Source organism: Petromyzon marinus, unplaced genomic scaffold, assembly GCF_048934315.1.
Source record: "Petromyzon marinus isolate PM22_M1 ecotype Great Lakes invasive population unplaced genomic scaffold, UKy_Petmar_22M1.pri1.0 PM_G_Scaffold_36, whole genome shotgun sequence".
NCBI lineage: Eukaryota > Metazoa > Chordata > Hyperoartia > Petromyzontiformes > Petromyzontidae > Petromyzon > Petromyzon marinus.
The window spans coordinates 2,056,658-2,081,822 of record NW_027422939.1 but is presented as its reverse complement, the minus strand read 5'-3'; the positions used below and the strand labels follow the sequence as shown (position 1 = coordinate 2,081,822).

At 47.9% G+C, this 25,165-nt stretch overlaps 2 protein-coding genes across 2 annotated transcripts in view; both read right to left on the bottom strand.

The window, feature by feature from the left end:
- Positions 1-5,593: 5,593 nt before the first annotated feature.
- On the bottom strand, positions 5,594-21,089 carry LOC142915890 (gap junction gamma-1 protein-like). The gene is made up of 4 exons (XM_076061528.1): positions 20,981-21,089; positions 11,310-11,641; positions 9,879-10,355; positions 5,594-6,215 (listed from the first exon to the last, which is right to left on the bottom strand). The coding sequence occupies exons 2-4, from the start codon at positions 11,609-11,611 to the stop codon at positions 6,047-6,049; spliced, it is 948 nt and encodes a 315-aa protein (XP_075917643.1). The 5' UTR covers positions 11,612-11,641; positions 20,981-21,089; the 3' UTR covers positions 5,594-6,046.
- A 2,333-nt stretch (positions 21,090-23,422) lies between these two features.
- LOC142915889 (putative ATP-dependent DNA helicase HFM1) overlaps positions 23,423-25,165 on the bottom strand; it is a 46,744-nt gene continuing 45,001 nt past the window's right edge. The window contains exon 36 of the mRNA XM_076061527.1: positions 23,423-23,769. Within this exon, the coding sequence (XP_075917642.1) occupies positions 23,700-23,769 (70 nt within the window). The 3' untranslated portion in view covers positions 23,423-23,699. The remainder of the gene's footprint in view (positions 23,770-25,165) is intronic.

The following is a 25,165-nucleotide window of genomic DNA, read 5'->3' as shown; positions in this document are numbered from 1 at the left end:
AGCGGGAAGTTTGCGAAGTTATTGTTCTCTGTTCGTCGTTTCCATAACGGTAGCTTTTTTTTAAAAGCCTTCAGGTGTTCTTCCGCTTCCATGATATTGACTCCACCACCCTGCATCTGCTGATTAAGATGATTGAGAGCTGCGAATATATCAGCCATGTACGCTAAAATTAGAATGAACTCAGGGTTTTTGAAGCAATCTGTATGTCAGTGTTGGTGCTCTTGCAAAAACAGGGCTAATTCCACACGCATGGCAAAAACACGATTCAGCACCTGTCCCCGGGATAACCACCGAATATTAGAATGGAGCAGAAGTACCTCAAATTCAGAGCCCATTTCTTTACACAGCTCACTGAAGATGCGGTGCCTCAGAGCACTTTTTCGCACATAGTTCACACATTCCACCACAGTTTTTAATACTTCTGCCATTTTTGGAGGTAAGGTTTTTGTTGCCAACGCATGCCTGTGCAGAATACAATGCGTCACAATGATGTGTGGTGCATCGGCCTTTACTAGCGCACCAAAACCAGACTTTCTTCCCAGCATGACTGGAGCTCCGTCCGTACAAACTGCAGAAACCATATCCCATGAAAGATTGTTGTCTCTGAAGAAGTCATCCACAAGCTTCTTCACATCGGCTGCCTTCGTTGTTGTTGTAAGAGGCTTACAAAATAAAAACTCTTCTTTTATCATGTCGTCTTTCACATAGCGTACAAAAACAGCAAGCTGGCTTAGATCAGAAACGTCTGTGGTTTCGTCGAGTTGAAGGCTGAATTTTGCCGGGCTTGAAATCAGATCCGCGACTACTTGAGCCAAGATGTCTTTACTCATGTCTTCTATTCTGTCACTGACGGTGTCATTTGAAAGGGGAATTTGGGATAATTTACCTTCGGCCGCTGTTCCGAGTATCAGATTCGCCATCTTTAATGCAGCTGGTTTCACAAGTGTTTCACCAATGGTGTGTGGCTTGCCCTGCTTTGCGATCAGGTAAGCAACTTCGTACGATGCTGTCAGGATCGGTTTGTTAACAGGTACAAATCCAAGAGCAGGCAGAGTGGCCCTTTCATCGAATCTGGCTCTCTTCACCCTGAATTCAGCAAGTGTTGTGTTCTTGTATTCCCCGTCTCCATGCAGCTTCAAGAAGTGTTCCTTTAGTTTTGCCGGTGCAAGACTAGAGTTGCTCAACTTGGCGTTGCAAATCATGCAGATAGGACGCTCACTCCCATCACGTTCCGTGATACATGAGAATCCATGTTGTACATATTCGTCCGACCACTTTCTTCTTTTGCCCGACATAGTTAGTATGGATAAAATATTAAAGAAATCACACGACGTACGACAACAACAGTCACACGTTGACTACTGAGTACGCACTAAATTCCCCGCAGCGCTGATTGGCCAAGCAGTGTAGCATGATCATCTGCAGCCAGTGATGGCCAAGCGGGCCGTGTGTGTCATCACAAATTTACACAATAATTCAAGTGTGTCCGGACCTCCGTGGCGGGGGCTCTGCCGAACCCCTGAGATCGACTCACCGAACCCCTGGGGTTCAATCGAACCCAGGTTAAGAACCACTGAGTTAGACAATTAGTATTCACATTTGATATATACTTAGCAAAGAGAACCAGTGGACGTTTTTAATGACACACAACCAACGCTGAATGTAAAGAATAACAATTACTAAATACACAAGTCCCCTTTCAGTTAAAATCGTTCAAATCAAACCACGCTACATCAAAGCACGGACCGGCGCTGCCCCCGGCCGGGGCTCGTCCCAGGGCGGCCTTCCGGCAGGGGCTAGGAAAGAGGGGTAAAGCCTCCGGCCTAATCACCAACTCACCGGACACCTGCGGCCCAGCACGTTGAAGATGATCTCATTCTCGCGCGGGGTGAGCACGGCCGGAGCCGGCACACGGCTGCTGCCGATTTTGCTGCCTTCCCGGCTGCGTAGGCATCGTCGTCAAGAGCGTGGGCCCGCATCGGCCGTGCGGGCACGCGGCCTCTCGGCGGAGTCTGAAGCCGCCTCGGGAGCCGCGTCCCAGCGCCGTCACCGCCGAGCAAAACTTCAATGACGTCACACACCCAGGGGGAGGAGGGGGGGAGGGGTCAGACACTTGTGTGACGATTTGAATTAGAAAGGGCAATATTTAACAATTTTAAATTAAACAGCGTGGTGTTTACACCATTGGAAACCTCATTTGCCAGTAACAAAATATGATAGTTGTTTTTTTTTTACCCTTTAATCTGGCAACAAAACATCGATATATCGGTGTGGTGTTTCTCTGTCGTGTTGCATTTCTCTCAATTAGTTTATTTAGAATTGTGACAATGTTGATTTCTGTATACTACACTGCTTTGAGTAGAGCTGTGGCTACGACTCCAGAGGACATGAGCTCGATTCCCGGCGACGGCTTAACGTCAGTGGCGAGTGACATCTGAACCGATACAGGCTCCTCTCTATCAACCCGCAATGTGCCTGTGTGTACCAGTGTAACTTCCAATTAAATGCTCCTATAAAATGACAAATTCCCCAGTACAAACAGAAAATCACAAGAAACAAGTTGTTGACAGTAGAACTCTGAAGCCCATACAAATGAAAAGAAAAAAATAATTGCCAAAAAAATTAAATAAACCGAAAAAGTTATCTATGTTGTGTTAAATAATTGGCAGAGTAAGAAGGCACTACGTTATATTGTCTGTACAAGATCTGCATTCAACCAAATTAATTTTAAATGTCTGTCCTACGGGCAGACTTGTTCACACAATGTGAATGTTGAATTTCCATCACGAGCTCAGGGCTGGTGACAGAGATGGGCACTGATCAACATTTTTTTGAGAAGTGAGGCCAATTGAAATGTATGTTAACAATGCGGCTATAGCTAAGGGCATTTTCTCCAACATCCCTATAAGGCTGTACAGGGGGGGGATCTTTATTTTGACGCGTGTGACTTGCATCCCACTGGGATTTTTGCACACAGCGTTGGTGTACGGTGTTTTTTCAAGGAACATTTTGATGTTTTTTTCCTGGATTTTCTGTTTGCACAGTCACACAAAGTCACTTTAAGATGTTTTTCTCGTTCGTGTTTTTGTTTTTTTAGTTTGTTGCGGTTGCACCCGATTCAAGAGCCGAATGGCTCACAGGGGGCTATACACCAAATTAATGGAACTGAAACTGAACGAGGGAATCCCGACGCAGGGCTACGTGGCTGCCGCCTCGTGGACGGCCTGAGTATCGCGCGTGAATTCCCTCGCACCGGCAGTCCCCGGCGGCAGCTTCCCCAACAGCCACGAGCCGCGTGCTGAGGTCACTCTGAGCAGAGCAGCGCTCAAGCTGCATTCTGGGCGATGTTGTCGGAGCCCTCAACGCAGCCGGGCAATTTACCTGCAGAACAGAACAGTCCGTTGCAATTATATACACAGAATGTAAACCTTTGACTCTAAACTTTTGTGACCGCAGAAACATTCAAATTCTTTTGTTTCTTTCGGTAAAGTCGCGTAGATAGAAACTATTAAAGTTTTTTTTCTTCACTTTATTTTTTTTTCTATCTACGTGACTTTACCGAAAGAACCAAATAATAAGAATGTAGTTGAATTAACGCTTAGGAGGCTTTCACGACCAATATCATCCACAACAGAGGTGTTTTTGTGGGTTAGAACGCGTAAATATACAAATGTGTCGTTAAACCCGCCACCACCCGACACAGCCAACCAGTAAGGGTGGTCACGTAAACAGAACGTGGCCAATTCGTGTATAGTACAGCACTAGTGTGTAGTGTGTAGTAGTGTATAGTGTAGTGTATATTGTAGTGTATAGTAGTGTATAGTGTAGTGTATAGTAGTGTATAGTGTAGTGTATAGTAGTGTATAGTGTAGTGTATAGTGTAGTGTCTAGTGTAGTGTATAGTGTATTGCATAGTAGTGTATAATGTAATGCATAGTAGTATAGTGCAGTGTAGTGTATAGTAGTGTATAGTGTAGTGTATAGTAATGTATAGTGTATAATGTAGTGTATAGTGTAGTGTATAGTGCAGTGTATAGTGTAGTGTATAGTGTAGTATACTAGTACAGCACACCAGTGTGTTGGAGAGCCAAGCCACAACATTTACAGTCTGAGTACCGTGACGTTTCGCCAGTAATTACAATTAGCTTCATCAGGCGACATCCAGATTTGGTGAAATATGCCAATTTTATTTTTGAGTCCACACACCAAGGCTATTTATTCAGTCAACAGAGGAGCTGCGCAGTGAGCTGCTGCCAAACGCATTCAGGTTCATCAGACCATTGCCCTGACACCAGTGTTGACTTGGTCGCTGTCAATAAGTATGATGGCAAGTCTTAATATGACTGCTGCTTGCACTGAAAAAAGTTTAACTTCTTAGTTTTCAAAACATAGGCGATGTGTGCGTCTTTTTTTGTCACCGTAAATCTAATATTGCATCTGTTCTCCCACAACAGAATTGTCTGGGCAAACGATTAGCAGCATGTGCCATTACCGGCAAATTGGACAGAGATTGATTCATCTGTCATCGCCTTTCCGAAAATGTCCATCGAGCAACGTGCAACGCAGCTATGGTCAGCACTCCACGCTATTTGTGGTTCCCCACCACTTATGTCATCCACCCGTGGTGCACTGTGTCTACCACGGGGTCAAACCGAGTGCTGGTCAGTCATCATTCGCCTCCTGTGGTCACGATGTTCACACGAATCCTCATCAGAGCACATCGTAAGGTCCAGCAGCTGCTGTAGTTAAAGTAGCTCTGACCATCGTGCTCATCTCTGACCTCTTGTGCAGTTCATTACGAATGTATCAACTAAGGTAATACCGATCACATTTAGACTCGCATCTGCCGCTGTCACTTCTCGTAAGCTAGCCTATCGCTAATATCAGAGAGGATAAGACTGCTCCGTTTTGAACTTGATAATTTAGACAAATGTCTCTTACAATCACACTTAGCATTAACAGATAAAATGTCCACATCTGATTGGGACCTTGTAGATAACATGACTGTTTTTTTTTTCTGCCGCGACAATGTCAACCAAATGTAAAGTTAACCTGATTGCTAAAGACAATGCACTATCAAAATAATGAGTGCATTGTCTTTGAGCTGTACGCCTTTTGGCATCATCTGGTCGAGCACCAATTGGGTCGAGGCTCAAAAGAAAGCCGTCCCTTGGTGTGGACCAATCAGTTTCAAGGACAATGCATATATTATCATAGTAGGTTTTTTGTTTGCATTTTGACTGCAGGTATTGCGGTTAATGCAGACATGAATCCTCGTAAAAAGGTTTCAGTTTTGTTGCCAGAAAAAAGGGGAAAAACCCTATCATTACATTTTGGTACTGGCAAAGGAGGTCTAATGATGAATAATAGCTTTCAAACACTGCACAAAATTAATGCAGAACTCCAGGTTATCCACTGTTGGCATAGCCAACACCTTAAACGCCTTTTGTTTTGTCAATATAAATCGGAGCAGGCTGTTACGGTATAATAACGACGTGCCCGCTAAACTCGGGCCCTCTTGTCCACTGATGAGTGAGGAAGTTTAACAAAAAATGACAACAGAAATTCACGCAAATTAAGAAGTAAGCTAAAGTAACAAAAATATTTGGGTTTCTTTAATCAAAACATACCTCCATATTGATTACAAACCCTCACGCAAACATTCCCCCCAACTCGTGCGTTTATACGTTGGCCGAATGCGAAAGCCACGATGTCACACAAAACGCGTTCTAAGGAGATTTGAACTCTAAATGCTCTGGGTTACAAACCCAGCGCCGTATCACCCGAGCCACGAGGCTGGGTGCTGGCGTGCCCCCCGTGCCGTCGCGAGCGCGTTAGCGGGGTGCCCGCGCTCTGCCGCTCGAATCTTAAAAGCGCAAACGGTCGCCTCCGATTGAATCTTGACGGAAGAATGTCAAGAAAACCTCCAAAGTCGAGACGATCAAAACGGCAGCGGGGCATTGGGGGGCCGAGTAAATGGAACGTGGGATGGCAAAAAGCGATTTGAGCGATAACCTACGCCCGAGAGTAAAACTATCCCGCTAAATCAAGACGTGCAGGTCGTGGGGCGCGTCCACGCCGTGGGAGGCGCCGCCAGCGGCGTCGCCCCCAGCTCCGTCTGAAGCTCCTTCAACTCGTCACGGAGCTGCCACAATTCCGATGGTGACGTCGCTCTGGGACCCGCCGTGGACTCCGGCTCGACAGCATCTGCCACCCTAGAAACGAGTCGAATTTCAATAAGAGTATTTTCATTAACAAAATATATATATACACTCTCCATGATAGAGGGTTTTTTGGTTATATCGCATGTATAGTGCAGTGTATAGTGTAGTATAAAGTGCAGTGTATAGTGTAATGTATAGTAGTATAAAGTGCAGTGTATAGTGTAGTGTATAGTAGTGTATAGTGTAGTGTATAGTGTAGTGTATAGCGTAGTGTATAGTAGTGTATAGTGCAGTGTATAGTGTAGTGTATAGTGTAGTGTATAGTGCAGTGTATAGTGTAGTGTATAGTGTAGTGTATAGTGCAGTGCATAATGTAGTGTATAGTGCAGTGGAAAGTAGTGTATAGTGTAGTGTATAGTTTACTGTAGTGTGTAGTGTAGTGTATAGTGTAGTGTATAGTGTAGTGTATAGTGCAATGTATAGTGCAGTGCATAGTGTAGTGTATAGTGCAGTGGATAGTAGTGTATAGTGTAGTTTATAGTGTACTGTAGTGTGTAGTGTAGTGTATAGTGTAGTGTATAGTGTAGTGTATAGCGCAGTGTATAGTGCAGTGTATAGTGTAGTGAATAGTGCAGTGTATAGTGTAGTGTATAGTGCAGTGTATAGTGTAGTGTATAGTGCAGTGCATAGTGCAGTGGATAGTGCAGTGTATAGTGCAGTGTATAGTGCAGTGTATTGTAGTGTATAGTGTAGTGTATAGTGCAGTGTATAGTGCAGTGTATAGTGTAGTGTATAGTGCAGTGTATAGTGCAGTGTATAGTGCACACAACATCTATATACATATTCTTAGCTCTTTCGGTAAAGTCACGTTGAAGGGAAACAATAAAATAATAAAATATATATAAAACAATAAAACCGGATTCCCACCACCATCCATCACAGAAGAATTATCTCATCAAGACTCTGTACCATACAGCCCAATGCATATCCGACCAGGAACACATAGTCAGTGAACTCAAGCACGTACACCAAGTTCTTAAGGCTAATGGTTACTCCAACTATACAATCCGCAAAGCTATCACTCAAACCATGAAGGACCCTCTTGAGGAGCCTTTCAAAACCATCACTTTACTCTACATTGCGGGGATCACAAAAAAGATCTCTAAAATCTTGAATAAACACAAGATCCAGGTCCGTTTCAACACATTACATAAAATCCGTGATCTGGTTCCGTCTGTAAAAGAAGTGATTCCGGACATACAGTACCCTGGTGTCTACAAACTAAGTTGCCTCTGTGGTAGTAGTTACATTGGAGAAACCAAACGCCACGTCTCGGACCGCATCCGTGAACACAAAGCAGACCTTAAACACGGTAGGACCAACACCTCGGCCGTGGCAGATCATTGTTATAATTCAGTAGGCTCACATGACATTGACTTTTCCAAGACAGAGGTTCTTTGTAAGCCATCTGGCTACCATGAGAGATTCGTTCATGAGGCTATCCACATATACAAGCACAGAGACAATTCCAACCGAGAAGATGGATTCTGGCTTAGCAATCATTGGAAAGATTTGATTAACCATTTCAGGTCTTAATTGATTGTTCACGCTTACAGTGGCTTTCAGACAGCATACATTAATTTTTCGTCTCCCCCCTCCTCTTTTCAGAACATAGATGGACTCGTCCTTCTAAATAAACTGCCAAATCGCTGCGCGTGGCGCTGACGTTTTTTAAAAATAAATAAAGACACCGTTTAAAAATAAATAAATTGATGCAAACCAACACACCTGATGACGACCGTTTGTGTTACGGTCGAAACGTCGTGAGAATTTTTATTGTTTTATATATATTTTATTATTTTATTGTTTCCCTTCAACGTGACTTTACCGAAAGAGCTAAGAATATTAATTACTGCAGTCACGAAAGCTTTAAATCAAAATCTATATACATAGCTATCAACACATACACTACACACACAACATCGATATACATAGCTATCAACACATATACTACACTATAAAATATACACAACATATATATAGCTATCAACACGTACACTACACTATACACTACAAACACAACATCTATATCCATAGCTATCAACACATACACTACATTGTACACTACACTATAAACTACACACAACATCTATATACATAGCTATCAACACATACACTACACTATACAGTATACACTACACACACAACAGCTATATACATAGCTATCAACACATACACTACACTACACACACATCTATATACATAGCTATCAACACATACACTACACTATACACAACATCTATATATATAACTATCAACACATACACTACATTATACACTATACTATAAACTATACACAACATCTATATACATAGCTATCAACACATACACTACACTATACACTACACACAACATCTATACATAGCTATCAACACATACACTACACTATAAACTACACACATCTATATACATCGCTATCAACACATACACTACACTATACATTACAAACACAACATCTATATACATAGCTATCAACACATACACTACACTATACACTACAAACACAACATCTATATACATACTATTAACACATACACTACATTGTACACTACACTATAAACTACCCACAACAGCTATATACATAGCTATCAAAACATACACTACGCTATACAGTATACACTACACACACAACATCTATATACATAGCTATCAACACATACACTATACACTACACACAACATATATATAGCTATCAACACATACACTACATTATACACTACACTATAAACTATACACAACATCTATATACATAGCTATCAACACATACACTACATTATACACTACACTATAAACTATACACAACATCTATATACATAGCTATCAACACATACACTACATTATACACTACACTATACAATACACACAACATCTATATACATAGCTATCAACACATACACTACATTATACACTATACACTACACACAACATCTATATACATAGCTATCAACACATACACTACATTATACACTACACTATAAACTATACACAACATCTATATACATAGCTATCAACACATACACTACATTATACACTACACTATAAACTATACACAACATCTATATATATAGCGGTTGGGAAGCTGACGGAACCGTTATTATTTCCCTTCCACGTGACTTTACCGAAAGAACCAAGAATAAGAGACAGCTTTGTTTAGAGCCTAGTCTCAAACAGTGTTAGATGAGAGGACAATGCCACTATGAAGACATTGACAGCTCGGGGTGAGACACACGAGGCTCTAAAGAAAGCTGTCTCTGGTGTCGAACAATCAGTTTCAAAGACAATGCATCATCATCATCTCGTAGACTACCAGAGCATGTTTTTTTTCTGTTTGCATGTTCATTACAAGTACCGTGTGCGTGGCCAATGCAGTGAGATGATTCCTTGCAAGAGGTTTACGTTTGGTGTTATCATGTTCACACAGCTGTTTTATTACTAGAAAGGGTAAAACCAATTCTTATATTTTGTTACTGGCAAGGGAGGTCCCATGATGTTTTTTTGCTGTTGTCATCATCGGCGAAACGTCACGGAAACTCGAATTGTCGGCGTAGTTGGGGGTCGCTCTCTGACACACAGCCGGCGAGTGTCGAGCCGGTAGCGACCCGGCACGTTTAGTTTACGTGACGCAATGCCAACCGCGCCGGCGAGGCTCCCCACCTGCTCCGTGGCCGGTGCCTCCCGCTCAGCGAGTCGTGGATGGCGCCCAGCCCCAGGTAGGCAATCTCGGACAGTTCGAGCAGGAGGCTGAGACCGGCGACTGCGTACATGACCAGAAGGAAGACGGTCTTCTCTGTGGGGCGCGACACAAAGCAGTCGACGCTATTCGGGCAGGGGTCACGGACGCACTTGAAGCGCGGGGCCACCTCCACGCCATACATCAGGTACTGCCCCACCAGGAAGCCAACCTCGGCCAGCGTGCGGGCCAGCAGCTGGAGGGTGTAGGCCACCATCAGGCCGTCCGTCTTGATCCTCCACCGCTCGTTGTGCTGCTTCCCCTCGCCGTCTTCTTCACCCTCCTCCTCCACCTCCTCTTCCACCTCCACCTCCTCCTCTTTCTCCGTGCATTCAATCACGCGGTCGGGGCTGCCGGTTCGCTTGGCTCGCTTGGTTTGTTCGTCTCGCTTGTACTCGATCCTACCACGACAGAGAGCGGCGGCGGCGTCGAAGTTTCACCCCTCGCTACGAGCGAGCCACCGTCGGGACTCGAGGTAAGTGAAAATATTTACCTTCCTTTAAAATTTGACGCTTTATTTACTACTAAGCGGGAAGCACCCGGCGTTGTCCGGGGGAAAACATATATTGAAACACTTCTCAAAACTTAAAAACATAACATATACAAGTGGAAAAAAAACTTTGATCATTGCCTCATTCGTAAAAACTAAAATGAAACCCAACGCGCGGCGTAAAAAAACGTACGCTCGCGCGCCAAGATTCGATTCTTTAGATCGCGCAAAGGAATCGAAGGTTGTAGATTTCTTTAGAATCAGCCTATTCCTGTTTAATCGATACCACAAAGCTCACCAGATATCGATTCTCGCCACACTTCATCGTCATTTCCCCACCCCCCCCCCAAAAAAAACAAGTGTATTTTTATGTTTGCATGGTGTACAGTATGGAAAGTACCCACATGGCAAATTTCAAGTTTGTTGCATGTCGGGAAGTACGCTAAACATTTTGAACAGACACATACTCACAACTTTGCCTTTTATACATATGCAATTATAATATCGCATGCAAATGTATATTTCTTATTGTTGAAGAGTTTAACAATGCTTCCCTTTTTGCTGTTGAATCGCAGAATATTTTACGACGCTGACCGTGTGCGTGTTTAAACACAGCGCACATTCGCCCTCCCGAACTGAACTAGCCGTTCGGACGTACCGACGGGGGGGCTCGGGAACGGAACTCCGTTCCTAAGTCAAGGGGAAACCTTGCCGGCACTTTCACCATTCAAACTCGTGACCAAATCGATGGCGCAACCTAATTAAAAAACAAATTAAAACATTTCCAACTGCGGGCAGCCATTCAAATTTCCACCGTAGCCCCCCCCCCCCCCACTGTGAAAACTCCCTCCGAGAACCTCGGTACCTGGTGATGCGATGCACTGCGAAGCCAAGGTACAGGATGGTGGGCGTGGCGACCGCGATGATCTGGAACACCCAGAAGCGGACGTGGGAGAGCGGGGCGAAGCTGTCGTAGCAGACGTTCTCGCAACCGGGCTGCGCCGTGTTGCACGAGAAGCGGCCCTGCTCGTCGTAGTAGATGGACTCGCCGGCGACCGTCGTGAGAACGACGCGAAAGATGACGAAGGTGGTGATCCACAGCTTGCTCAGGAAGGTGGAGTGCCGATGAACCTCCTCCAGCAGATGTGTGAGGTAGCCCCAGCTCATCGTGGCCGCCGGTCTAATTCAGCGACGCCGCTGCGGGGAAACGTTCACCCGTGTTTGTACAGGCACTACTCTGCTTACAAACATTCAACTTCAGGACTTTTAGAGATAATAAAAAAAAACCTATCCCGTTTGTCCAGTTGCCCATTTGGAATGAGAGTCGTAAGTTCAACCTCCACGCACAATAAATGGCAGTGGTGGCATCTACATTGGCAGAATGTGAAGAACCAGTGGCATCTACATCTGCAGAACATGAAGAACCGGTGGCATCTACATCTGCAGAACGTGAAGAACCAGTGGCATCTACATCTGCAGAATGTGAAGAACCAGTGGCATCTACATCTGTAGAACGTGAAGAACCAGTGGCATCTACATCTGCAGAACGAGAAGAACCAGTGGCATCTACATCTACAGAACGTGAAGAACCAGTGGCATCTACATCTGCAGAACGTGAAGAACCAGTGGCATCTACATCGACAGAACATGAAGAACCAGTGGCATCTACATCTGCAGAACGTGAAGAACCAGTGGCATCTACATCGACAGAACGTGAAGAACCAATGGCATCTACATCTGCAGAACGTGAAGAACCAGTGGCATCTACATCTACAGAAAGTGAAGAACCAGTGGCATCTACATCGACAGAACGTGAAGAACCAGTGGCATCTACATCTACAGAACGTGAAGAACGAGTGGCATCTACGTCTACAGAACGTGAAGAACCAATGGCATCTACATCTCCAGAACGTGAAGAACCAGTGGCATCTACATCTACAGAAAGTGAAGAACCTGTGGCATCTACATCGACAGAACGTGAAGAACCAGTGGCATCTACATCTACAGAACGTGAAGAACCAGTGGCATCTACATCTACAGCGCTGGTAGCGGCCATCGGCAAGTCCAATCAAGTTTCAAGTTTCATTTATTAGGTGTATAGCCCTGTGAGTCATGCGGCTCTTGAGTTCGGGTGCAACCGCAACAAACAAAATATGAACAGAGAAACATCTTAAAGCGACGACGCGTAACGGAAACATCCTGTGATAAAACAGCAAATCTTCCAGAAAAGAAAAAAACTTATTACAACTCTGTGTGCAAAAATCTCACAAACCCCTTCATGAATAAGAGCCTTGAGACTTGGCGAGGAATTCCCCCCCGGGTGAACTGAATCACATCGTTATTATCACTACTGCCCTCTGTTCGAACAGCGTTCATCTATTTTCGTTGTAAAATGTCAATCGGTCACTTGTTCGGAGGTCATGTCCATGAGGACGCATTTCCTAAGAAGGCCACGGCAGTTGCGTTGGTTCCTCGCGCGCTGCCGAGAGACGAGTTCTCGGTGGCACTCGAGAAAAAACAAACGCGCATCCGTCCCGTGCCCTCCTGGATAGCATCATCAATTGCGGTGTATAAGGGAGCAAAGATGCCGCCCTAATCGATTGCGGTGTATAAGGGAGCAAAGATGCCGCCCGAGAAGACGATTCGTAATTTGTTTTTTTTGGGATCAAGATCTCTTGTGGACGTGCGCGTGTGTGTGCGTTCGGGCCCTCCTCCACCCGACACAGCCAATCAATAAAATGTTGACTCCCTCGCCTGGTATACAGGAGGTCGTGGATTCGATCCCGAACCCGACGCCTGCTGTGTACTCCATCTCTTCTCTAGCTGTTTAGGCATCCGCTTGCACACAACAACAACCGCCATTCGCCACTAAGTGGCGGTGATGTCACCACGACGCTTGTACCAGGCTATGTGCACCCTGAGGCCACGTGAAGTGTCGAACGCCCGCTAGCAGGAGGTCACGGGGCAGACCCAGGCGCCACGGGTCGACTGACTGAGATGACTGGCTGATGCACCACCTGTGCCCCCTACTGTGCCAACCTGCTGTGCTTTAGCCACCCGGCGCTCCGCTCGTTGTTGTGAGCGTCGCTCCTCCGCCCTCCGTTGTTGTTGGAGGGCGACTGCCTCCAACTGCCCAGTAGCGTCCTTCACGAGCCTCCTCCACAGAGGCCGATCTTGACACCGCTGGTACCAGTCATCGGCAAGTCCACTCAGCTCCACGTCCTCCTGTACCACATCACTCCATCTCTTCTCTAGCCCGTGCCGCGCCCGTTTAGCCCCCTCGATCCGGCCGAACAAAAGCTGTTTCGGCATGCGGTGGCTGGGCATGCGGGCTACATGACCCAGCCAACGCAGCCTTGCCTGCCGGAGGAGCTCACCGATGGGACCTTGCCCAGATCTTTCAAGGATTTGTGAGCTCCTCACACAAACCAGTCTGGTTAAACCCAGGATGGATCGTAGGCAGGCCAGCCTAAATGTTTCTAACCGGTGAAGATGTTCCATTAGGGGGGTCCACGTTTCGCAAGCGTAGAGAAGTGAGGGAATGACTGTGGTCGAGAAGACCTGAAGCTTAGTGCGGAGCCACAGACCAGGTAGCTTCCACACAGCGTTACGCAACCGATGAAAAGATATTGCCGCTCGACTGATTCGGAGTGAGACCTCTGCTGTTAAACTGGAGCTGGTCATAAGCACACTGCCCAGGCATGGGAAACTCTCCACTCGCTCCACAACTGCCCCATCACCGATTGGCAGTTGTGGGGGTGTAGTGTCCGATGGTACAAAATACCCAGGCAGGTGCTTAGTTTTGGTGGGGCTGATGGTAAGGCCCCACCTCTTAGTGGCACGCTCCAGTCTCAGCAGCAGCGTCGACAACTCCTCCTCTGAATGAGCAGCTATTACCAAATCATCAGCATACATAACGTGGTTGAGCAATAGGGAGCCATCCCTTGACCGCACCCGGGCATCGATCAGCCTCCCATTATATCTGTACCATATGGAGATTCCCCCGGTACAGCTATTGAAGGCTTCACGAACTACGTGGTCAAAATAGATGTTAAATAATGTGGGAGCCAGAGGACATCCCTGTCGCACCCCAAGGTGTACAGGGAATGGCTCTGACTCCCGACCACATAGTTTTACCTGGGCCCGCTCACCATCATGAAGGTCCTTAATGATCGTGAGCAGAGGGTCAGGTACTCCAAAAGCACGAAGAACAACCCAGAGCCCTGGCCTATTGATGGTATCATATGCCTTGACCAGGTCAATAAAGCAGAGATGTAGGTCTTGTTGGAATTCCCTACACCTCTGCTGTAGCAGACGGACAGAAAATATGGCATCTGTGCAGGACCGCCCTTTCCTGAAACCGCATTGGGGCTCCGCAAGCCTCTCCTCAGCGTGCCTGGCAAGGCGATGCTGAATAATCCTTGCCAGGACCTTTCCCGGCACACTGAGTGAGATGCCCCTGTAGTTGTTACAGTCTGTGCGGTCCCCCTTCATAAAAAGGGGGACCACCATCATAAAAAGGGGGACCACCAGGGCATCCTTCCAATCCTGCGGAACCCGTCCAGTGGTCCAGACTGTTGTTATGATGTCATATAGGGCAGTCTGTGCACAAACGCCATCCTCCCTCAGCATTTCGCTTGGGAGATCATCTCTGCCCGCTGCCTTTCCTGATCTCAGACTCCTGATCGCCTTCAATACTTCCTCAACAAATGGCACCTCAGCCAGCCACTCACAGGGGGTGACTTCTTCCAATATTTGAGGCACCGCAGCCTCAGCAGGGTCATCCTCACTTTGTGCCACGATGTTTTCCTGGCTGAGGGATTTTCCCTCCCCCAGGACCTCACAGAAATGCTCAGCAAATCTGCAAACCTGTTCCTGGGGGTCGGAGATTGGATCACCGTTTTTTCTCCTAATGATTGTAATAGGTGTGGCGCTGCAGGTTACTTTTTGATGGAGTTAAATAGAGATTTGTGATCACGGGCCACTGAGGCAGCATCTATCTCCTCAGCAACCCGCGACCACCACCCATCCTTGCAGCGCCTCACGGCCCTCCGAACCTCCGAGCGAAGGCTGCGGTAAGCCTCCTCATTCTCTGACGTGGGATTCTGTAGCCGATGACAGTGGGCCTGTCGCTTTTTCTCAACCATCCTGAACACCTCCTCTGTCAGCCAGGGTCTCTGGGGAGGTCTGGACCGCATACCCAAAGCAGCCATTGCAGCTGCATGAGTCACAGTCCTAAACCTCGCCCATTTACCCTCGACATCAGGAGGAGTCGGGGACGATGCCAATCCCAGCCGCAAGCGATGATGAAATTCTCGCTTGCAACTTTCATCAGATAACTGAGACCAGGAAACTTTAGGTTGGAATGGGTCCTGGGTGTACACCCACCACCGGAGTGGAAGAATGGCAGGCGCATCTTACAGATGACAAGTCGCTGGTCAGAGGGCAGATCAGCTCCACGGTAGGTCCTGGTGTCAAGGACATGGGCTCGCATCCGCTGGTCCGTCACTATGTAGTCCAGCAGATGTTCTTGCTTGGACCCGGCATGCATCCATGATGTTGTGTGGATGTGCCGATGCCAGAACAGCGTGTTGGTAATTACAAGCCCATGGGCTGCACAAAATCTAGCAGCCTCCTACCGTTGTTATTGAGCTGATCTGGCCCATGCCCTCCAATCACTCCAGACCAGGTGCCAGCATCATGACCAACTCGGGCATTGAAGTCACCCAACATGATGACTCTTTTCCGAGGGGCCAATTTAGCCAGCACCTGTGACAGGAGGTCATAGAAGGCATCTGACTCATCGGCTTTGCCTGCATCCCTCCATGGATGTTCATCTTCGGTGGGGGCATAAGTAACCACGACCACCATTCCTCGCCTCCGGTTGATGGGAAGGCGAGCCCAAAGTAGCCTGGGGCTTACAGCTTCCCACACCTCACCGCCACGCTCCCACGCCCCCTTCATTCTTTTGTTCAAAAGAAGAGCCACACCCTGTTGTTTGGCAGTCTGCTGCCCCGAGTAGAGGACTGTCCACCCCTCATGGTGGCAGGAGCCAGAACCGGTCCACCGGACACACACACAGACACACACACAGACACACACACAGACACACACAGACACACACACACAGACACACACACACACTGACACAAACACAGACACACACACAGACACACACACAGACACACAACAACAACAACAACAACCGCCATTCGCCACTAAGTGGCGGTGACGTCACCACGACGCTTGTGCCAGGCTATGTGCACCCTGAGGCCACGTGAAGTGTCGAACGCCCGCTGGCAGGAGGTCACGGGGCAGACCCAGGTGCCACGGGTCGACTGACTGAGATGACTGGCTGATGCACCACCTGTGCCCCCTACTGTGCCAACCTGCTGTGCTTTAGCCACCCGGCGCTCCGCTCGCTGTTGTGAGCGTCGCTCCTCCGCCCTCCGTTGTTGTTGGAGGGCGACTGCCTCCAACTGCCCAGTAGCATCCTTCACGAGCCTCCTCCACAGAGGCCGATCTTGACACCGCTGGTACCAGTCATCGGCAAGTCCACTCAGCTCCACGTCCTCCTGTACCACATCACTCCATCTCTTCTCTAGCCCGTGCCGCGCCCGCTTAGCCCCCTCAATCCGGCCAAACAAAAGCTGTTTCGGCATGCGGTGGCTGGGCATGCGGGCTACATGACCCAGCCATCGCAGCCTTGCCTGCCGGAGGAGCTCACCGATGGGACCCTGCCCAGATCTTTCAAGGATTTGTGAGCTCCTCACACAATCCAGTCTGGTTAAACCCAGGATGGATCGTAGGCAGGCCAGCCTAAATGTTTCTAACCGGCGAAGATGTTCCATTAGGGGGGTCCACGTTTCGCAAGCATAGAGAAGGGAGGGAATGACCGTGGCCGAGAAGACCTGAAGCTTAGTGCGGAGCGACAGACCAGGTAGCTTCCACACAGCGTTACGCAACCGATGAAAAGATATTGCCGCTCGACTGATTCGGAGTGAGACCTCTGCTGTTAAACTGGAGCCAGTCATAAGCACACTGCCCAGGTATGGGAAACTCTCCACTCTCTCCACAACTGCCCCATCACCGATTGGGAGTTGTGGGGGTGGAGTGTCCGATGGTACAAAATACCCAGGCAGGTGCTTAGTTTTGGTGGGGCTGATGGTAAGGCCCCACCTCTTAGTGGCATGCTCCAGTCTCAGCAGCAGCGTCTCCAACTCCTCCTCTGACTGAGCAGCTATTACCAAGTCATCAGCATACATAACGTGGTTGAGCAATAGGGAGCCATCCCTTGACCGCACCCGGGCATCGATTAGCCTCCCATTATATCTGTACCATATGGAGATTCCCCCGGTACAGCTATTGAAGGCTTCACGAACTACGTGGTCAAAATAGATGTTAAATAATGTGGGAGCCAAAGGACATCCCTGTCGCACCCCAAGGTGTACAGGGAATGGCTCTGACTCCCGGCCACGTAGTTTTACCCGGGCCCGCTCACCATCATGAAGGTCCTTAATGATCGTGAGCAGAGGGTCAGGTACTCCAAAAGCACGAAGAACGACCCAGAGCCCAGGCCTACTGATGGTATCATAGGCCTTGACCAGGTCAATAAAGCAGAGATGTAGGTCTTGTTGGAATTCCCTACACCTCTGCTGTAGCAGACGGACAGAAAATATGGCATCTGTGCAGGACCGCCCTTTCCTGAAACCGCATTGGGGCTCCGCAAGCCTCTCCTCAGCGTGCCTGGCAAGGCGATGCTGAATAATCCTTGCCAGGACCTTTCCCGGCACACTGAGGAGTGAGATGCCCCTGTAGTTGTTACAGTCTGTGCGGTCCCCCTTCTTAAAAAGGGGGACCACCAGGGCATCCTTCCAATCCTGCGGAACCCGTCCAGTGGTCCAGACTGTTGTTATGATGTCATATAGGGCAGTCTGTGCACAAACGCCACCCTCCCTCAGCATTTCGCTAGGGAGATCATCTCTGCCCGCTGCCTTTCCTGGTCTCAGACTCCGGATCGCCTTCAATACTTCCTCAGCAGATGGCACCTCAGCCAGCCACTCACAGGGGGTGACTTCATCCAATATTTGAGGCACCGCAGCCTCAGCAGGGTCATCCTCACTTTGTGCCGCGATGTTTTCCTGGCTGAGGGATTTTCCCTCCCCCAGGACCTCACAGAAATGCTCAGCAAATCTGCGAACCTGTTCCTGGGGGTCGGAAATTGGATCACCGTTTTTTCCCCTAATGATGGTAATAGGTGTGGCGCTGCAGGTTACTTTTTTGATGGAGTTAAATAGAGATTTGTGATCACGGGCCACTGAGGCAGACTCCATCTCCTCAGCAACCCGCGACCACCACCCATCCTTGCAGTGCCTCACGGCTCTCCGAACCTCCGAGCGAAGGCTGCGGTAAGCCTCCTCATTCTCTGACGTGGGATTCTGTAGCCGATGACAGTGGGCCTGTCGCTTTTTCTCAACCATCCTGAACAACTCCTCTGTCATCCAGGGTGTCTGGGGAGGTCTGGACCGTGTACCCAAAGCAGCCATTGCAGCTGCATGAGTCACAGTCCTAAACCTCGCCCATTTACCCTCGACATCAGGAGGAGTCGGGGACGATGCCAATCCCAGCCGCAAGCGATGATGAAATTCTCGCTTGCAACTTTCATCAGATAACTGAGACCAGGCCACTTTAGGTTGGAATGGGGTCCTGGGTGTACACCCACCACCGGAGTGGAAGAATGGCAGGCGCATCTTACAGATGACTAGTCGATGGTCAGAGGGCAGATCAGCTCCACGGTAGGTCCTGGTGTCAAGGACATGGGCTCGCATTCGCTGGTCCGTCACTATGTAGTCCAGCAGATGTTCTTGCTTGGACCCGGCATGCATCCATGATGTTGTGTGGATGCGCCGATGCCGGAACAGCGTGTTGGTAATTACAAGCCCATGGGCTGCACAAAAATCTAGCAGCCTCCTACCGTTGTTATTGAGCTGATCTGGCCCATGCCCTCCAATCACTCCAGACCAGGTGCCAGTATCATGACCAACTCGGGCATTGAAGTCACAGACACACACACACACAGATACACACACAGACACACACACAGATACACACACAGACACACAGACACACACACAGACACAAACACACAGACACACACACAGACACACACACTGACACAAACACACACAGACACACACAGACACACACAGACAGACACACACAGACACACACACACACAGACACACACACAGGCACACACACTGACACAAACACAAACACACACAGACACACACAGACAGACACACACAGACACACACACACACAGACACACACACAGACACACACACTGACACAAACACACACAGACACACACAGACAGACACACACAGACACACACAGACACACACACTGACACAAACACAGACACACACACAGACACACACACAGACACACACACACAGATACACACACAGACACACACACACAGACACACACAGACAGACACACACAGACACACACACAGACACACACAGACACACAGACACACACACTGACACAAACACAGACACACACACAGACACACACAGACAGACACACACAGACACACACACAGACACACACAGACACACACACTGACACAAACACAGACACACACACAGACACATACACAGACACACACACGCAGATACACACACAGACACACACACACAGACACACACAGACAGACACACACAGACACACACACAGACACACACAGACACACAGACACACACACTGACACAAACACAGACACACACACAGACACACACACAGACACACACACACACAGATACACACACAGACACACACACACAGACACACACAGACACACACACAGACACACAGACACACACACTGACACAAACACACACACAGACACACACACAGACACACACACAGATACACACACAGACACACAGACACACACACAGACACAAACACACAGACACACACACAGACACACACACTGACACAAACACACACAGACACACACAGACACACACAGACAGACACACACAGACACACACACACACAGACACACACACAGACACACACACTGACACAAACACAAACACACACAGACACACACAGACAGACACACACAGACACACACACAGACACACACAGACACACACACTGACACAAACACAGACACACACACAGACACACACACAGACACACACACACAGATACACACACAGACACACACACACAGACACACACAGACAGACACACACAGACACACACACAGACACACACAGACACACACACACTGACACAAACACAGACACACACACAGACACACACAGACACACACACTGACACACACACACAGACACACAGACAGACACAGACACACACACAGACACACACTGACACAGATCTCGGGGCCGTGGCCACAGCAGCAAGGGGAGACAAAGACGGCAGCGGCTGCGTGGGAGACAGCGCAGAGAGAGAGGGAAGGAGGAGGAGGGTGGTGGAGTGGTGGAGTCAGACCTCTGTTGGAGCGCCCGGGAGCCCAGGAGACGTCCCGAGCAGCTGGGAGATGACGCAGAGAGATGAGAGACAGGGACAGCACCTGGCTAGGACGCCACCTTCCAGCCCCTCCCCCTCACTTCCAGCCCTTCCCCCTCACTTCACCCCCTCCACATCCGCCCCTCCTCCACATCCGGCCCCCCTCCACATCCGCCCCTCCCCCACATCCGGCCCCCCTCCACATCCGGCCCCTCTTTCGTCCTCTCTTTGGACCCTCCCCCCGGGCCCTCCCCTCACTTATGCCCCTCCCCCCTCGCTTCCGCCCTTCCCACCCTCCCCCCCTCGCTTCCGGCCCTCCTCTCCCCCGTCACCTCCCTCACCTCCGCCCCCCCCTCGCCCCTCACTTCAGACCCCGCCCCCCCTCACTTCCGGCTCCTCCCTTCTCATTCCCCTCCCTTCCCCCCCTGTTGTGGGCGAGGGGTTCGCACCATGAGTTGGAGAACCAAACAACCCGCAGACTGCCTGCTGCTGGATCTCCTCTCTGTTTCAAAGAACACATTTGAACAAATTTTGACCTCGTGTCTTTGCTCATCTACCAGCTTCACATTCCCTATTGCCCGTACAAAAACCCGGAGGAAGGGCCTTTGCTATTGATGCCCCCAGGGTCTGGAATGCTATTGCCAATAAACTGCAACTTGAATGGCTACCTATGAGATATTCACTCAAAACTGCTCTAGAGGAGTTGTACACCGCTAGCTTGCCACTGCTATTCAGTGGCCTAAAATAAAATAAAATGTTTCGCTCCGGATGACCGCTGCAAAGTATTATCTGTTTTGTGATTTAGCATGCTGATCTTAAAGGTGCATTGAAAAATTTGATACTCCGACCGATGCTCCTGTTGTTTGTGGAGTAACTCATGCAGCCAGCTGTGGCTCTAGGGTTTGGTGTTACATGGTTGTTTATGTAGTTTATTGTTAAAAATTCGGTCACAGTTCCTATGATCACTGTTACATTGCATTTATGGCTTTATTTTGGCGATTTCTAAAAGTTTTTTGGTTTGACCATGTTTTTGTTTATTGTTGTACGGAGTTAGACTGATGGCCTTAATACTCTTTGGTTCTATTCGGTAAAGTCACGTAGGTAAATAATAAAACAACAATTTACCTACGTGACTTTACCGAATAGAACCAAAGAGTATGGATCCTTGCAGTCACGAAAGCTTTAAATCTAGAATTGATGGCCTTAATCTTAGTTTTCTTGTTGTTGTTTGACTTGCATCCCAATGGGATTTTTGCACACAGCGTTGGTGTACGGTGCTATTTCAGGAATATTTTGATGTTTTTTCCCTGGATTTTCTGTTTGCACATGCACAAAGTCACTTTAAGATGTTTTCTTGTTCATGTTTTTTTGTTTGTTTGCGTTGCACCCGATTCAAGAGCCGAATGGCTCACAGGGCTATACCATATAAATGAAACTATGAAACTATGAGAAGGGATGGACTGATGCGGCACAGGAGTATTTGGAGCTGAGTGGACTTGCCGACCAGCGGTGCCAAGCTTGGCCTCTGTGGAGGAGTTTCCTGAAGAACGCTACTGGGCAGTAGAGGCAGTCGCCCTCCCAACAACAGCAGTGGTTGGAGAAGCGACGCTCACAACAACGAGCGTTGCACTGGGCGGATAAAATACAGCGAGTTGGCACAATGGGGAGCACAGGTGGTGAAACAGCCAGTCATCTCGGTCAGTCTGTCCCGTGACCGGCTCGCAGAGAGCCTTCGATACTTCACGTGGCCTCAAAGTGTGCACTTTAAGTGCACCTAACCTGGCACAAGCACTGTGGTCACGTCACCGCCACTTTATGGCAGTTCTGCATGGGTGCTAAAGAATCAACTAATGTCACCTGCTGGGTCTGTCCCGTGACCTCCTGCACCTAGTCTGGCACAGTGGTGCATCTGCCAGTCATCTCGGTGAGTCAACTAATGTCACCTGCTGGGTATATCCCGTGACCTCCTGCACCTAGCCTGGCACAGTGGTGCATCTGCCAGTCATCTCGGTCAGTAAACTAATGCCACCTGCTGGGCCTGTCCCGTGACCTCCTGCACCTAGCCTGGCACAGTGGTGCATCTGCCAGTCATCTCGGTGAGTCAACTAATGTCACCTGCTGGGTCTGTCCCGTGACCTCCTGCACCTAGCCTGGCACAGGTTCCAACGCGTTCTACCCTCCCGTCAATCCCCGCAGCTGCTACCGCTGCTGCTGCACAACAGCGACCTCTCTCAGATCTGCGTCACAGTCTCCCACCATGTGGCCTCGTCTCCTCTTCCCCTAGATCGCTGGAGAAACTCTCCATCCCATACAGGAGCTGTGTCCACAGTCCCCCCTCCCCGCCGCCTCCGCTATCACAGAAGGATTTTCTTTGTCCTTCCGCTGGCTAAAAACCTTTCAGAGGCGTCGTTCGGCGCTCAAAAGTATTTTGAAACTTTGACTTTATTTTCACAACTGTGGAACATTACATCTCTTGACCATTTACTGAAACTGGTAATACGATCAGAGGATTAGATATGCAACACCAACCGTGAAATGTTTTTATTAGATAAACTACATTATAAAAAAAAAACATTAACTTATACAAGTTGTGTTGCAGGCAAGGAAATTGCTGTTATGATGAAGACCATCCGTAAAGAATATAAGTGACGCAATTTTGCTAGAACACCTCGGTCAGACGTTTCAAAATCAATTTACCAACTCAGAAAATCCCTCTAAATATTTTCAGAAAGTTCTTCATAGCATCCTCAGCGTCCTCCGTTTGTTGTACGCTAAAATGTCGAACAACAACGACCAGCATTACAATTAGTGCGTCAATTTTAAAAAACCCTCACAGTAGGCCATATTATTCACCATATAGACTATAGTCACTATACTTATTAACCCAGGAAAACATCGGTCAAAAAATACATCACTCCAATAGGGGGCGCCAATTGCTATGAATACAGTAGAAAGGTTTTTGTTTGGGTTAGATCGCATAAATGTGTCGTTATCCCACCACCACCCAACACAGCCAATTAGTAAGGTTTGTCACGTAAACAAGACGTGCCAATTAGTTCATACTTAAGCCCACCGGTGTGTTGCAGAGTAAATGCACAGATCTGGCCGTCCGCCTGATGATGCTGGTTGTAATCACTGGCGAAACGTCGTGCTCAGATTAAAAATGTTGTGGATTTGCTCTCCGTTACATCAACGTGCTGTACTAGTAAGGTTTTTTTGGAGGGGGGGTTATATCACGCAAATATAAATGTGTGGTTAAACCCGCCACCACCCGACATAGCTGTGGCTCTAGGGTTTGGTGTTACATGTTATTTATGTAGTTTATTGTTAAAAATTCGGTCACAGTTCCTATGATCACTGTTACATTGCATTTATGGCTTTATTTTGGTGATTTCTAAAAGTTTTTGGGTTTGGTAATGTTTTTGTTTATTGTAGTACGGAGTTAGACTGATGCCCTAATCTAAGTTTTCTTGTTTTTGTTTGACTTGCATCCCACTGGGATTTTTGCACACAGCGTTGGTGTGCAGTGCTATTTCAGGAATATTTTTATGTTTTTTCCTGGATTTTCTGTTTGCACATGCACAAAATCACTTCAAGATGTTTTCTTGTTCATGTTTTTTGTTTGTTGCGGTTGCACCCGATTCAAGAGCCGAATGGCTCACAGGGCTATACCAAATAATGAAATTATGAAACTATGAAAACTATGACATCTGAACAGAACATGCCAACTCGTTACCTGCACAGCACACCGGGTGTGTTGTGGAGTAAACCCACAACATTTACAAACTGAGTACAACGTTTCGCCAGTAATTACAAACAGCATCATCAGGCGATAGCCAGATTTGTGGAGACAGGAGGACAGAACAAATCTGGCTGTCGCCTGATGATGCTGGTCGCGAACACTGGCGAAACGTCGTACTCAGATTGTTAATGTTGTGGATTTGCTCTGCAACACACCGGCGTGCTGTACTAGTAACGAATTGGCACGTTCTGTTTACATGACAAACCTTACTAGTTGGCTGTGTCGGGTGGTGGCGGGTTTAACGACACATTTACATTTTTGCGATCTAACCCAAGAAACCCATACCATTGATAAATGCACAACATTTACAAATTGCGTACTGTGACGCTTCGCTGGTAATTACACCCAGCTTCATGACTGGACTT

Coding starts and splice junctions, on each gene's coding strand:
- LOC142915890 (XM_076061528.1), bottom strand. CDS start 11,611: ATGAGCTGGGGCTACCTCACACATCTGCTGGAGGAGGTTCATCGGCAC. Junction 10,356..11,309: donor GCAGTGCATCGCATCACCAG/GTACCGAGGTTC, acceptor CTGTCGTGGTAG/GATCGAGTACAAGCGAGACG. Junction 6,216..9,878: donor AGGCACCGGCCACGGAGCAG/GTGGGGAGCCTC, acceptor ACTCGTTTCTAG/GGTGGCAGATGCTGTCGAGC.